The 12,260-nt window shown below is 54.6% G+C and overlaps 1 protein-coding gene across 15 annotated transcripts in view; it reads right to left on the reverse strand.

Moving 5' to 3' along the window:
* The window catches only part of LOC109568099 (sodium- and chloride-dependent glycine transporter 1-like), a 32,640-nt gene that overhangs the window by 5,131 nt on the left and 15,249 nt on the right, over positions 1 to 12,260 (reverse strand). For all 15 annotated transcript variants that reach the window (XM_070801011.1, XM_070801009.1, XM_070801012.1 and 12 more), the window contains 7 exons: positions 9,164 to 9,308; positions 8,455 to 8,586; positions 7,812 to 8,082; positions 1,234 to 1,366; positions 905 to 1,039; positions 720 to 823; positions 79 to 316 (listed from right to left, as the gene is read on the reverse strand). In XM_070801011.1, the coding sequence (XP_070657112.1) occupies positions 79 to 316; positions 720 to 823; positions 905 to 1,039; positions 1,234 to 1,366; positions 7,812 to 8,082; positions 8,455 to 8,586; positions 9,164 to 9,308 (1,158 nt within the window). The remainder of the gene's footprint in view (positions 1 to 78; positions 317 to 719; positions 824 to 904; positions 1,040 to 1,233; positions 1,367 to 7,811; positions 8,083 to 8,454; positions 8,587 to 9,163; positions 9,309 to 12,260) is intronic.

A 12,260-nucleotide genomic window follows, 5' to 3' on the forward strand; every position in this document is an offset into this window, starting at 1 on the left:
GGCCATCAGAGCAAGGGCCTATTCTTGGCCCTGCCTCCTCCCACCCTGAGCCTCAGGCCCGAGTCCCATGCCTCGTACCTGAGTGCCCAACCCCATCAAGATGAGCATGAAGAAGAAGAGCAGGGACCAGAGTGGGGCAATGGGCAGCAGTGTGAGGGCCTCTGGGTATGCCACGAAGGCCAGGCCTGGGCCGTGTTCTGCCACTTGGGACACGTCCTCACCCAGGTGATTCGCCATGGAGCCCAGGACGGAGAAGATGACGAAGCCAGCATAGACACTGGTGACACAGTTAGTGACGCTGATGACCACACTGTCTCTAATGGGAGGGAAACACGTGGTCAGGACACGCAGCTCAGTTCCTCCTGCCCAATTTGGGCCAGCAGACTTGGAGACAGGGAAAGTTCTAGGAACAAAAGTACCCCCAATCTCCTCTCTGGTCTGTTCTGGACCTGTATAAGTGGGTGTGAGGCTCTTGAGTCCCTACAGACCCCTGGGGCATCACTATCATCACCCCTTCTCTCTTCTGCCTAAATGTTCTGTGTTCTGCAGTGACTGGAACCAGACCCGGCATTGCCAGCATCTCCAGGCTGTGAATGGAAGGAAGGGTGCTGGCAGGCCAGAAGGCTGCACTGGATCTGGTGGGTCTGGGGGAAGCAGAGTCAGGCTGCAGAGAGGGCAGGAACAGGGGGCAGCCCCAGCGCTGGTGGAGAGACTCTCACCGGTAACAGTTGTTATGGAACCTGTTGTAGGAAGCCATGGTGATGAGACCACCCCATGCGCAGCCCAGCGAGTAGAAAATCTGGGAGGCGGCATCCCCCCATACCTGCAGGAGGAGCTGTGGTCAGAGGCTGGTGCCTCTCTGCCCCTCCCTATCCCTCCAGGTCACCTTCCACCCACAGCCCACCTTGGCCTCCAGGATCTTGTCCCACTGTGGAGTCAGGTAGTACTTGATGCCCGTGGAGGCTCCTTCCAGGGTCACACCACGGAAGAACAGGATGGTCAGCACCACGTAGGGGAATGTGGCCGTAAAGTACACCACCTGGGGGTGAGAGGGGCCCCACTGGACTCCTCTGGGCTCTTCCCACTCCACCCCTCAACCTGCCCCCTCAACCACCACGGGTCCTCTGGTCCCTCCTACATGCCTTCATCACACACCCCCCCACACACACACAAAACCCAGGCAGGGAGGCAGGATATTTCCGTGGGCACAGATCCTGGAGGGAGGGGACTTACTTTCCCTGAAGACCTGATCCCTTGCATGAGGCAGAAAAAGACGACCACCCAGGAGACAAGGAGGCAGCTGAGGAGGTGCACCTGCACCTCCCCGAAGTTTCCAACGTCATCCGACAGGTTCAGCACGCAGAAACTAGAAGGGGATACTCTGGCACTGAGGGCCAGCCGCACCATCCAGCAACACATTCCCAAGGCCCAGGGCCCAGCCTGGCAGCTCCCTCCTTTCTCACGGAGGCCCAGCAGCCGGCTTGTCTGAGATGGGAGCCTTGGTGAGGCCCCAGCCCCAGCCTGCCCAGGCCTCTCTGCCTGTTGCCTCTCCCAGGATCCTTGAGGGTGCCTGCAGGCCACACCCCAGGCCTGGGCTACCTTCCTCAGCCCCTAGGGTGTGGAGGTCTCCCTGTCCCTGCTCAGACCCGGCACAGGCCTTTCCTTTAGGAAGCCCCTCTCCTCCAGACTAGACGTACCCTATCTGGTGTCACCTCCTCCAGGAAGCCTTCTGTGATCTTTTCACAAACACTAGTCCTCCAACTCTGATGAACAGAGGGAGGCAGTGGAGTACTGAGAAAAGACAGAGGATTCCCAGCTGGCGCTAGTGGCAAAGAACCCACCTGTCAATGCAGGAGACGTAAGAGATATGGGTTTGATCTCTGGGTTGGGAAGATCCCCTAGAGGAGGAAATGGCAACCCATTTCACTATTCTTGCCTGGAGAATCCCATGGACAGAGGAGCATGCAGGGATATAGTCCATGGGGTCACAAAGAGTTGGACATGACTAAAGTGACTTAGCACACACACTGGAGCACACAAGCCTAGACTTGAACCTAAATTCCTCTCCTGAGTATGCATGACTCTCTCTGGAGCCCTATGCCATGCCAGCTGTGTTTCTTCAATCTACTGGATGTTGACGTGCCAAGCCCTTGCTGGGCATATTGACCTAAATCAGGTATTGTGGGCACTGCCAGTAGCGTCTTAACCCCATGGGGACGAACACGCTGGAAGTATTCCTGGAAGAGGGGAGGCTTGAACCAAAGTTTGAAGGATGGAGAAAAAGCGGGTGAAGAGAAATGAAAGCACATGCCAGGCTGAGGGCACGGTCAGGGTCAGGTCATGACGCAGCAGGACAGGGTCAGGAACTGCCTGGGCATGTCAGTAACTCAGGAAGGCTGGAGGAGAAGGGGAGAAGAACAGAGAAGGATAAAGATGGGAAGGAACAAGATCAAGAGAAGTTGTGAAGTCAAGATGCAGAACTTTGAATTTTATTCTGAGATCAATGAGAAGCTTCTGGAGGGTTTTTAGAAGAGGTCTTTCAAGGCCTCTCCTCGGCTCAAAACCTTGTAGCAGCTCCCATCTCTGGCCATGGAAAAACCAAAGTCCATACAGTGGCCCAAAGCCCTTCATGATCCACTATCTCCTAACTGCCGTCTCTCAAATCTCCTCTCCTGCTCCTTCCCCCCTTACTCACTTCTCCAGCTGCATCGGGTTCCTTGTTGTTCCTTAAACGTGCCAGGCCCACTCCCACCTCAGGGCCTTTACACATGCTCTTCCCTGTCTGGTGTACTCTTTCCCCAGACCCATGTCCACATGGGTGTGAGATCTGTGCAGGCACACAGGGCCCCGTGCTTAGAAGGGCCTTGTGCTTGGTTTAATGTCCTGCCATTGCCATCTTGAAATTCTGAACACATTTGAACAAGAGGCCCCATCTTTTCATTTTGCCCTGGGCCCCACAAATTACACAGCTGGGCTTGTCGACATGGTTGCCTCCCTCCTTGCTTCCTTCAAATCTTTACTTGGGTGTCCTCTTTGCAAAGGGGCCTATTCTGGATACCCGGATTAAAACTGCAACCCCAGCCCCAGCCTGGCACACCTTACCCCGTTCTTGGCTGTATTTTCCTCCAGTGTATGTCTCTTTCTATCACACTGTACATTTTACTATTCAGTTTGTTATCTGCCTTCTATGAAGGCAAGGGTTTTTGTCTGTTTTGTTCATTTGCGTATCCCTCCAGTGGTTTGCAAAGTGCCTAACACAGAGCCATGCCCAATAAGCATTTGCTGAATGGATGAATGAATTAACATCATGGAAAATTGACTGGGAAGTATAAAGGGGAGTATCTGGAGGGGGACTGGCTTGGCTGTTGGAGTTGTCCAGGCTAAAACTGATGAGCAAGAGACAAACTATTGAGCCTCAGTTTCCTCATCTTTAAAATGGGCATCATAACTTCAACCTAGGATAATCTGTAGATAAATTTAGAAAAATACGGGCTCCTTTCTTTCCCCTCTTTCACTGAAGACTTCTCAGCATAGCTCATAGGCTGTCCTCTAATCTTAGCTCTTTTTATTTTTTTTTCCAACTCAGTTCTCAAACCTCATGAAAACATGTTTAATACCTTGTGATGGGTGGTCACCCTGGTCCCTCATGGGACAATGTTGCCAGGTCCGGGATTTGTTTGTTTGCTCAGCCCACCGGACTGTCAGACGTGCAAGCACCTGAGAAGGCGTCCTCTGCCTCCAATATTCTCCTAGGCTGCCCTTCATATTGTGAACTGCAGAGGGCGCTGACCAATACATCCCTCTTCTGCCAAACTCCTGCCTCTGTGTTGGTTCGCTTGACCGCCATCAGGGTCAGAAACTTTCCAGGCTCTCAGTCCATGGGGGAACCAAAGATAAAGGGATGAATAAGATCCACCCCCTCCTCCCAGGAGTGGCTCCTGGACCCTTGCGGCTGGCTGTGCTTTCCAATCTTTTTCCCTTTGGGACATGCAGAAAAAAATAGTTTGGGCCCATGGGGCAAATAGACAAGGTCACTCAAAGCTGAAGGCATCGGGGCTGGAGATTCTGGGCTGCCCAAGCCTGACCGGACTGGCACACTATTTGGGGCACGTCATGTTGGGAGGCTCTGCCTTCCAGAACAGCCACCGGGTCAAGCACCAGCATTCAAAGTAAAAAACCCATTCCTTGCTCAAAAGACTCTTCTAAAAACTTTGTCTAGTTACATATGTTACACTGGTAGTACTTTGTATTATTTTATCTTTTTTTGTATTATTTTCTTATTGCAAGAGTTTAGCATACAATACAAGGGTTTAAAGAGTTTGGAAAGCTCATCTTCTGAACTCTTTCTCTTTATGGCACCATATTTAACGTTTGGTTTTGGTTTTGGACCATGTGCTTTTGAGACCAAACAACTAACTGAAAAACTTTTGGAACCACACATATTTACAAGTTGGCTTTCACATAACATCTCTTGACTTATTCTGCATTATTTTTTAATTTCCCCAACCAGATGGTAAATGCCTTGAGAACAGGACACTCATCTATTTTCACTGCATCTCTAGCAGTGGCTATCACTGTGCTTACTGAGCACCCGTCACTGTTCTTAGTGATTTCTGCTACATCTTTATAATAACAAGAATGATGTTGTATCCACTCCCACTTAATGGATGAACAGTTGAGACTTAAAGAGGTTTGGTGACCTCACAAGGCCAAGCTGGTATGTAGCACAGCCAGGATTTGAGTGAGGTCTGTGTGGCTCCGGAGCTGGCATGAAGACACTGAGAGAGGGGTGCTGGGATCCAAGTCCCATTGAGTGTCAGGTGTCTTCTGGGGAGATGAGGGCATGGTCCTGAGCTTAGGGCCTGCCTGGCAGGCATCAGATCAGCTCTCAGAGGACTGTAAGGTAATGCTGTAAAGACGTGGTGAAGGCAGAGAAGGCTGGAGGCCAAAGGGTGGGCGAAAGGCAGACATGGGCTCAGAAATCTGCCCTGGGAACTCTTCTTCCTTTAGAGGAGTCCATCTTTCTCTTGATTTGCTTTGTTCACTTGTAAAATGGGAATATTTTATAAAACCGGCACACACTATCTAATAGGGTTGCTGTGGGGCTCAAATGAGATTGTGCAGCTTTCCAAAGGGTCGCTGGAGACTGTGGACCCAGAATGCCTGCAGAGTATCATCGGCCTAATTCACATTAGGCCCCAGGCACAGCAGGGCATGCATATCCTGACACATGTATATCCTGATACATGTATATCCTGACACAGCATTGCGGCCTAGTTCCTTAACATCGGGGAATCAGTCTCTGAATCTGAAAATGGGGGTGATATCATATAATATGCCTAGCACATAGTTCCCTGGTGGCTCAGGGGTAAAGAACCCACCTGCCAATGCAGGAGACGGGTTTGATCTCTGGGTTGGGAGGATCCCCTGGAGAAGGAAATGGCAACCCACCCTAGTGTTCTTGCCTAGAGAATCCCATGGACAGACGAGCCTGGAGAGCTACAGCCCATGGAGTTGCAAAAGAGTTGGACACGACTGAGCAACTAAACAACAATAAGCACATAGTAGGTGCCCAGAAATGGGGGTGCTTGCTCACCTCATCTCGCTGAAGCCAGCTTGGGCAGCCCTCTCAAAGGTCACTTCCCTAGGCTCTCCAGGAGGCGGCAGCAGAGAGCCATCCTGAAGGGAAGGAGTCCTGCCTGGGACTGCGGCTCCTTAGGGAGGCCTGGCTCGAGCCCCAGACAAGGAGTGGAGTTTAGCGGGCCATCCTGTGGACCTCCTGACCCGTGGCTAGTTTTCTTGGAGGGAAATTCCCCTCTAATTGCACTGGATAAAATCTCCTGATCTTTGCCAAGCAGTAGCCCCACCCTGGAAGACAGCCCCTGGGGTGATAATTTCTGGAGCCTCTCCGGGTTTTATGCTTCTGGAACCTTCCAGAAGGTTCTCTCTAGATCAAGTTGCCCAGTCCACACCATGCCCCAAATGTAGCAGAATAACTAAGTGGGTGGAGTCTCTTAGTCCCCGCTCTGTCCCTGCTCTGAGTACAGTCTTCGGTGCCTACTTGGTGCTCAGGAAATGACCCATCCAATGACTGAACGACTGAATCTGCCCAGAGGTATTTTTGCCCAAACCTCACTGGGAGGCAACGGCTCTATGGTCTCCACCATGAGTCTTGAGGACGGCAAACATATCTTAACCATCTTTGAACATCTGTAGCGCAGCACATGGCCTTCCCAGGTGGCTGCCAATGCAGGAGGTGCAGGAAACACTGGTTCAATCCCTGGGTCAGGGAGATGCCCTGGAGTAGGAAATGGCAACCCATGCCAGTATTCTTGCCTGGAAAATTCCATGGACAGAGGCACCTGGCAGGCTACAGCCCATGGGGTTGCCAAGAGTCAGACACAACTGAGCACGTATGCAGCAGCAACAGCCCAGGGACACTGGGCCCTGAGGCTCTGAGTGCTGGCCCTTGGTTTAGAGGACATGGACGTGCTAGGACTTCAAGTGTCACTGGGACCTCCGCTGCTCAGCCCTGACTCTCCATCACAGCGTGGAGAAGGCCTTGAAGCCTCTGACCGGCAGTGGAAGCCCTGTGTCTTTTGATGTCCTGGCCTCCTCTGTCCCAATACTCTGTCCTACCTGCTCCCAGCCCCAGCTCCAGTCTGCCACCTCCTGGCTGCAGCTCATCTGCCCATGTCTCCCAGTCCTTCTATACTTCCTTTCTCCCTCCTCTGGGAAGTCTTGGGTTTTTTTATGATTTGTTTTTTGACCCTGTCATGCTTGGCATGTGGGATCTTAGTTCCCTGAGGAGGGATTGAACCTGTGCCCCCTGCAGTGGAGGCACTGGAAGCTCGGAGTCTTAGACACTGGACCTCGAGGGAAGTCCATGGGAAGTGTTCTTGATCACCTGCTCTTGCCCTCACCACATCCCTGCATATACCTGCATGAGGCCCCTTCCCCAAATAGCTTTAACTACCCATCTCCCTTCTGGACTGTGACCTCCTCGTGACATGGTCTCAGGGCCATTCATACTCCATGGGCACACAGGGCCCAGCAGAGTGGACGCCATAAATGTTTGTGGAATGAATGAACGAGGTGTGCCCACCAGCCCACAGAGCCCTCTTCCCACGAGCTCCTCAACAGGACATGGGGAATTTCCTCCAGGATGTCCTGCTGGGCCCTCACACCCACCCAGCTGGGACAAGATGTTCCAAACACCCCCAGCAACAGCTTCCCTTCAAGCCAGCCCTGGGACTCCGTTCTCTGTCAGCACAGAGCTCAGGGGTGCCAGGCTGCCCTTCCCAAACACAGCTTGATAATGACAGCTCTGGGCTCAGGAAACTTCCACAGCTCTTCTTTGGTTCTGCAGGGTTAGGTCTATGCTTCTTTCTTGTAAGCCCTCCAAGAGGTCACTTACTCCCTGTAGGCTACCACATGGCTGGTGAGTTCCTGACACACCTGTTACCCCTCGTCACAACGGTTTCCCTCAGGCTTATCTGCAACTAAGGGCCTCTGCCCGTGCTCTTCTGCGTACCAGGAAGCCACCCCTCTTTGCCGCGACCCTCCTTGTTTGACCTGACTGCTGGAGCCTCAGTCCTGCTGTGTAAGGATGCTCACAAACTCACAAAGCCTGTGTGTCAGCTTCTCCTGAAGTGGGCTGCGAGCTCCTTACATTTCTTCCCAAACGCCTGCCCTGCTCTATTCCTGGCACCCTCCCTAGACTGCAGACTACTGCCCTTTAGCGAAGAGGGAGGGCTGAAGATAGGCTCCCAGGATAACCCCTAGAAGCCCAGTTCCCATGGGGGCCTCACCTCCAGTACTCCTCGCTGGGGCTTGTCCTCTGGAGGGTCTGGTTGAGTGCCTGAGAGACGTTGCCAAGCATGGCAGAAGGCTGCGTGCTCTTGGTGATGTTGGGGTTTTCCAATATGCTCACACAGTTGGGCGTGTTCCAAGGGTTATCACAGTAGGTCCAGGGCAGCACGGACGTCAGGGACGAGAAGAAGTAGTAGAAGGCGATGCAGACGACCACATTGTAGTAGATGCCGATGTATGTGGACACCACCATCATGCCGTAGCCCACACCTGGGGGAGGGGAAGGGCAGGAGCAGCCTCACACACCTAGCTGAAGGACGCAAAGCTAATTTTGAAGGGCCTGAGGGGCAGGCTTTCATGGAAGGCCACAGAAGGGGCAGGTCAAAGCCTTGGCAGGAGCGAGCTGGGGGCTGAGTGGGGGAGTGGGCAAAGGGCTTTTGTGTATGCATGTGGTAGGAGGAGAGGGTGGAGGCCAAGTAAACAATGGATCCCAGCATGTGTCCCTGGCCTTGGCCGCTGATGTGGACCTCGGGTCAACACCCGGGTTCCATAGAGGTTGGCAGTCTTTATACAGATGGGTGAGTCAGCACGGCCCCCCGAGGCCCGTGTGTGTGTGTGTGTGTGTACCCATCCGGGCCTCACCTTTGAACATGGGGCTGATCCTCCAGACCCCTAGGCAGCCCTGACTTGCAAACTGGCCGAAGGAGAGTTCCATGAAGAAGATGGGGATCCCGCAGAAGATGAGCATGACGAAGTAGGGGACCAGGAAGGCTCCTGGTGGGCAGGGAGAGGGCTGGCTCAGGGCCAGCTCTGGGGGATCCCACCCTCTTCCTGCTCAGAACCCGACAGCAGAACCTTTGCAATTGGCTGGGCTTCCAGGAGGGTGTGCCATGCCCTGGACTGGAGCCTCAGTCTGAAGCACACTGCTCACGGCCTGTTTTTGAACTTGACAGGGGTTCCCAGGAAATCTGCTCTGAGCTGAACCCAGGTCCTAGAGCTGCCATGTTTGGGTGGGAATTGATGACTTAACCAAGCAATTTCACATACATTAGCTGATGGGGTCCTCAAATATCCCCTGAATCATTTTGGGGGTGGCTGTTGAAATGCTGGGGGGTATAAAACTGAGACTTGGGAAGTTGGGTTTCTTGCCTCTCTATCTTTTCTCCCCTCGAGGGATCAGGCTGCCAAGGTCAGGGGGTAAAGTTTACCTAAGCCAGGGTGGGGGCAAAGGAGATTAGGGCCAGAGGCCGGCCTGTCTGGAGTGGGGTCTGTCCTGGAAGGGGGTGTGGTTGGGCCATGGTGGCTGGGCTCTGTCCATGTGGGTGGTCCCTGCCCTGTGCCCACTGGGTACCTCCCCCGTTGCGATAGCAGAGGTATGGGAAGCGCCAGACATTGCCCAGGCCCACGGCATAGCCCACGCTCGTCAGTACAAACTCGATCTGGTTGCCCCAGTTGCCCCGTTGGAGGCTGTGGTCCTCGTCGGGCATAAAACCATTCTGTGCAGACAAGAGAAAAGCCACCATCGGCAAGGCATTAGCGTGAGGTGCCTGACCCTTCAGACCTCCCCTAGTGGGGACACCATGGACCCTCCAGGCCCCCAGCCCACCCTGGGCTTCCCCTCTGCTGACAGAAGCTGCAGGCAGGCCTGGCAGAGGAGCACAGAGGGAAGACTGGCTACCAGAGGGTGCCAAGCGGGGTCTCCCTCACCAGCCCCCTAGCACCCTGTGCTGGGGGAACCAGCCCACCTGAGGAGCTGCTGCCAGCATCTGAGAGGTGGGACACTGAGAGGGAGCTCGAGTTGAGAGCCCCCCAGCCCCAGCCCCTCCAAAGCCTCCCCTGTCCCCACTGGGTGAGGATCTGGGAGCAGCTGAGCCTCATACCAAGCAGCCAAGCTGGATTGGGCACAAAGGGGCCTGTGTCCAGACAGCCCCGCAACCCACCACCACCATATCGCCAGGCTAAGCACGCTGCCCATAGCAGGTGGCTGTGGGGGAGGGGATGCTGGGCCCCTCCCCCAGCTGAAGGCTTTTTCCAGGGGGCACCTGGTGGTCAGGGCTGTAGGGTACAAGAAGGGGAAAGCAACTGAGCTAGGCCAGACCTGAGGAAGGCATCCTGAGATTCAGGATAGGAGGGCCAGAGGAGCCCTGGGAAAGCTGACCTGGGCTGAGAGCAGGGAGCTGCTGGCCATGAATTGGAAGAGGAGACCAGAATTGTAGGCACCATGCCAGACTTGGAGGACAGACTCTGGGGAGTTCTACTTCCAGTTCCCTCAGGAGAACTAGAGGAAGTGACTCTAGAAAAGGGTCTCTGAGCTAAGAGAGAGCATGAGCTGCAGAAGAGGGGGCTGGTCAGGAAGAGCTGATAAGGGGTTTGCCCAAAAGGAAGGATGCGGGCTTGCCTGGGGAGCTGTGGGGCTGGACTGGGTGGCCTGAAGCCCCACTGAGGACCCCAACCCCACAGTTGGGATTAACCCATTAAGTCCCTTTATAAGTGTGAGCAGACCGGTCCCCCATGCCATGTCCGTTCCACCCCTCCCACTGACTCAGCCACCCTGAACCAGAGCCTGCGGGGTCAGAGGAATCTCAGAGGCAAGGGAGGACCCAGAGAGTCATCAACAGAGAAGCCCAGAGACTCCCTGAGTGACACAGACAGTCTCCCAGAGGTGGGCTGTTCTCCTGAGAGAAATGGCCAGGGTCCTTGAGGACACCCAGGATCAGAGACATAGCTGCACAACCTACCTGAGGTACAGCATGGTAGTGACACTGACCCTCACTTTGAAAGAGACAGATTCAAGGCATGCAGGCAAATAAACAAGTGGGCCTGGTGCCTTGACATGCTGCTGGACTCTGACGCTGACCGACAGGCGCAGAGTCGGGGAATGGTCTCACCGGCCTGCGCCTTCCAGGAAGGCCTATTTGGGAAGGCAGGCCCAGAGGCCCCAGTACCCGATGGTGGCCCTCCTAGCCATGCACACTTTGCTCTCAGAGGGCGCATCTGGGGGCCGCTCCGGGCTTGCACAGCACATGGGCACTACTGCACAGACACCCTTGTCCTTGCCACAGGTGTCACCTCCCACCCAGCACTGCCCAGAGGAGACCCTGAGCCTCACATGGTTCTGGGAGGTTTGGGGCCCAGTACCAGGAACCCTTCACAGAGCACCCAGAGCCGACCAGCAGAGCCTATATGCATTCATTCGCAGAGGTTTACAAACACCTACTATGTGCCAGGCCCTACCTCAGGCTCAGGAAATTCAGAAGGGAACAAAACACACCCAGACCCACTCAGAAGTCCAGGGGGAAGTAAGCCATTAATGAGATAAACACATAATTTTTGCATGCAACTTCAACGTGACCACAACGAGAACGTGAAAGGATGACTAGGGTTGGGGTAGGAGCAGGGTGAGGTCACAGAAGGCTGCCCTGATGAAGAGGCTTGAAGGCCACCTTGGCCCTGAGAGAGGGCAGCTCCTAGTCCTGGTGTGACAGGTCCCTACAGAATCCCGGCTAAGCCTGTCACCACCTCCTAGGGGCTTTCTGGGGGACAGGCCTAGCAATAATAGTGTGGGGTCCAGGGGGCACTTTTTCAGAGGGCATGAGGCCTGCCTGGAGTAGTTTATCCATTCCCAAACAAAGCCCAGCCAAACAGGCTTCCTGTATGTTGATCCTACAATAACAGTTTTATTCTGTCTGAGGCTTGTTTACTTAGGGGCACAATGCAGAGTACATGGGTGGGGTCACAAAGCAGCAGTTATAGCTGTAAGAGAGACAACTGAGGATCCAGGTGGCCTCACGGGTGGAGCAGGGCAAGACCTCTTGCAGAGACCGAGGTCCTAAGGTTTGATATTCAAGGCCTGACCAAGTGGGCCTCTGAGGTCTCTGCTCCTCCCTTGGTGTGGAGGGGTTTGGGAGGGTGGCCAGCAGCGAGTCACAGGCTGACTGAGCCCTCAGGAGTCAGGTGGCATTGACGAGCAGCACACTACTGAGCCTTGCGCTCAACAGTTCAGCCCTGCTGGCTGTGCCCCTTGGAGGCCCGAGCCTGGGGGACTGGAGCCTGGAACTGGAGTTGGGGCTGGGACTGTGGCGGGAAGTAACAGACAACATGAGGGGTCCACTATGCAGAAGGAGGTGCAATGACACAAGTGGTGGGAGGAGCTCCCAGCAGAAGCAGCGCCAGCCGCTACCCCCTGGCCCTGTATCCCAGCCCTTCAGTGCCCCATTCAGGAGCTGTAGAGGGAATGCTGCCGTGGGGGCCTGGTCCACAGCTAGGCCTCTGACTTTTCACTCCAGTGCAGCTATGTGCAGGCAGTCTGACTGGTGAGGGCGTGGCGCTCAGCAAAGGACAGAGGAAGCCCACCTTCCTCCAAGAACACTGGAGGGAAGGGTCCCTCTGTGGGGCTTCCTGGGGGCTCTAGTTCCCTTTCAGCCCTCCTCTGGGGACTCCCCTACACT

Source organism: Bos indicus, chromosome 13, assembly GCF_029378745.1.
Source record: "Bos indicus isolate NIAB-ARS_2022 breed Sahiwal x Tharparkar chromosome 13, NIAB-ARS_B.indTharparkar_mat_pri_1.0, whole genome shotgun sequence".
In the NCBI taxonomy this organism is placed as follows: Eukaryota; Metazoa; Chordata; class Mammalia; order Artiodactyla; family Bovidae; genus Bos; species Bos indicus.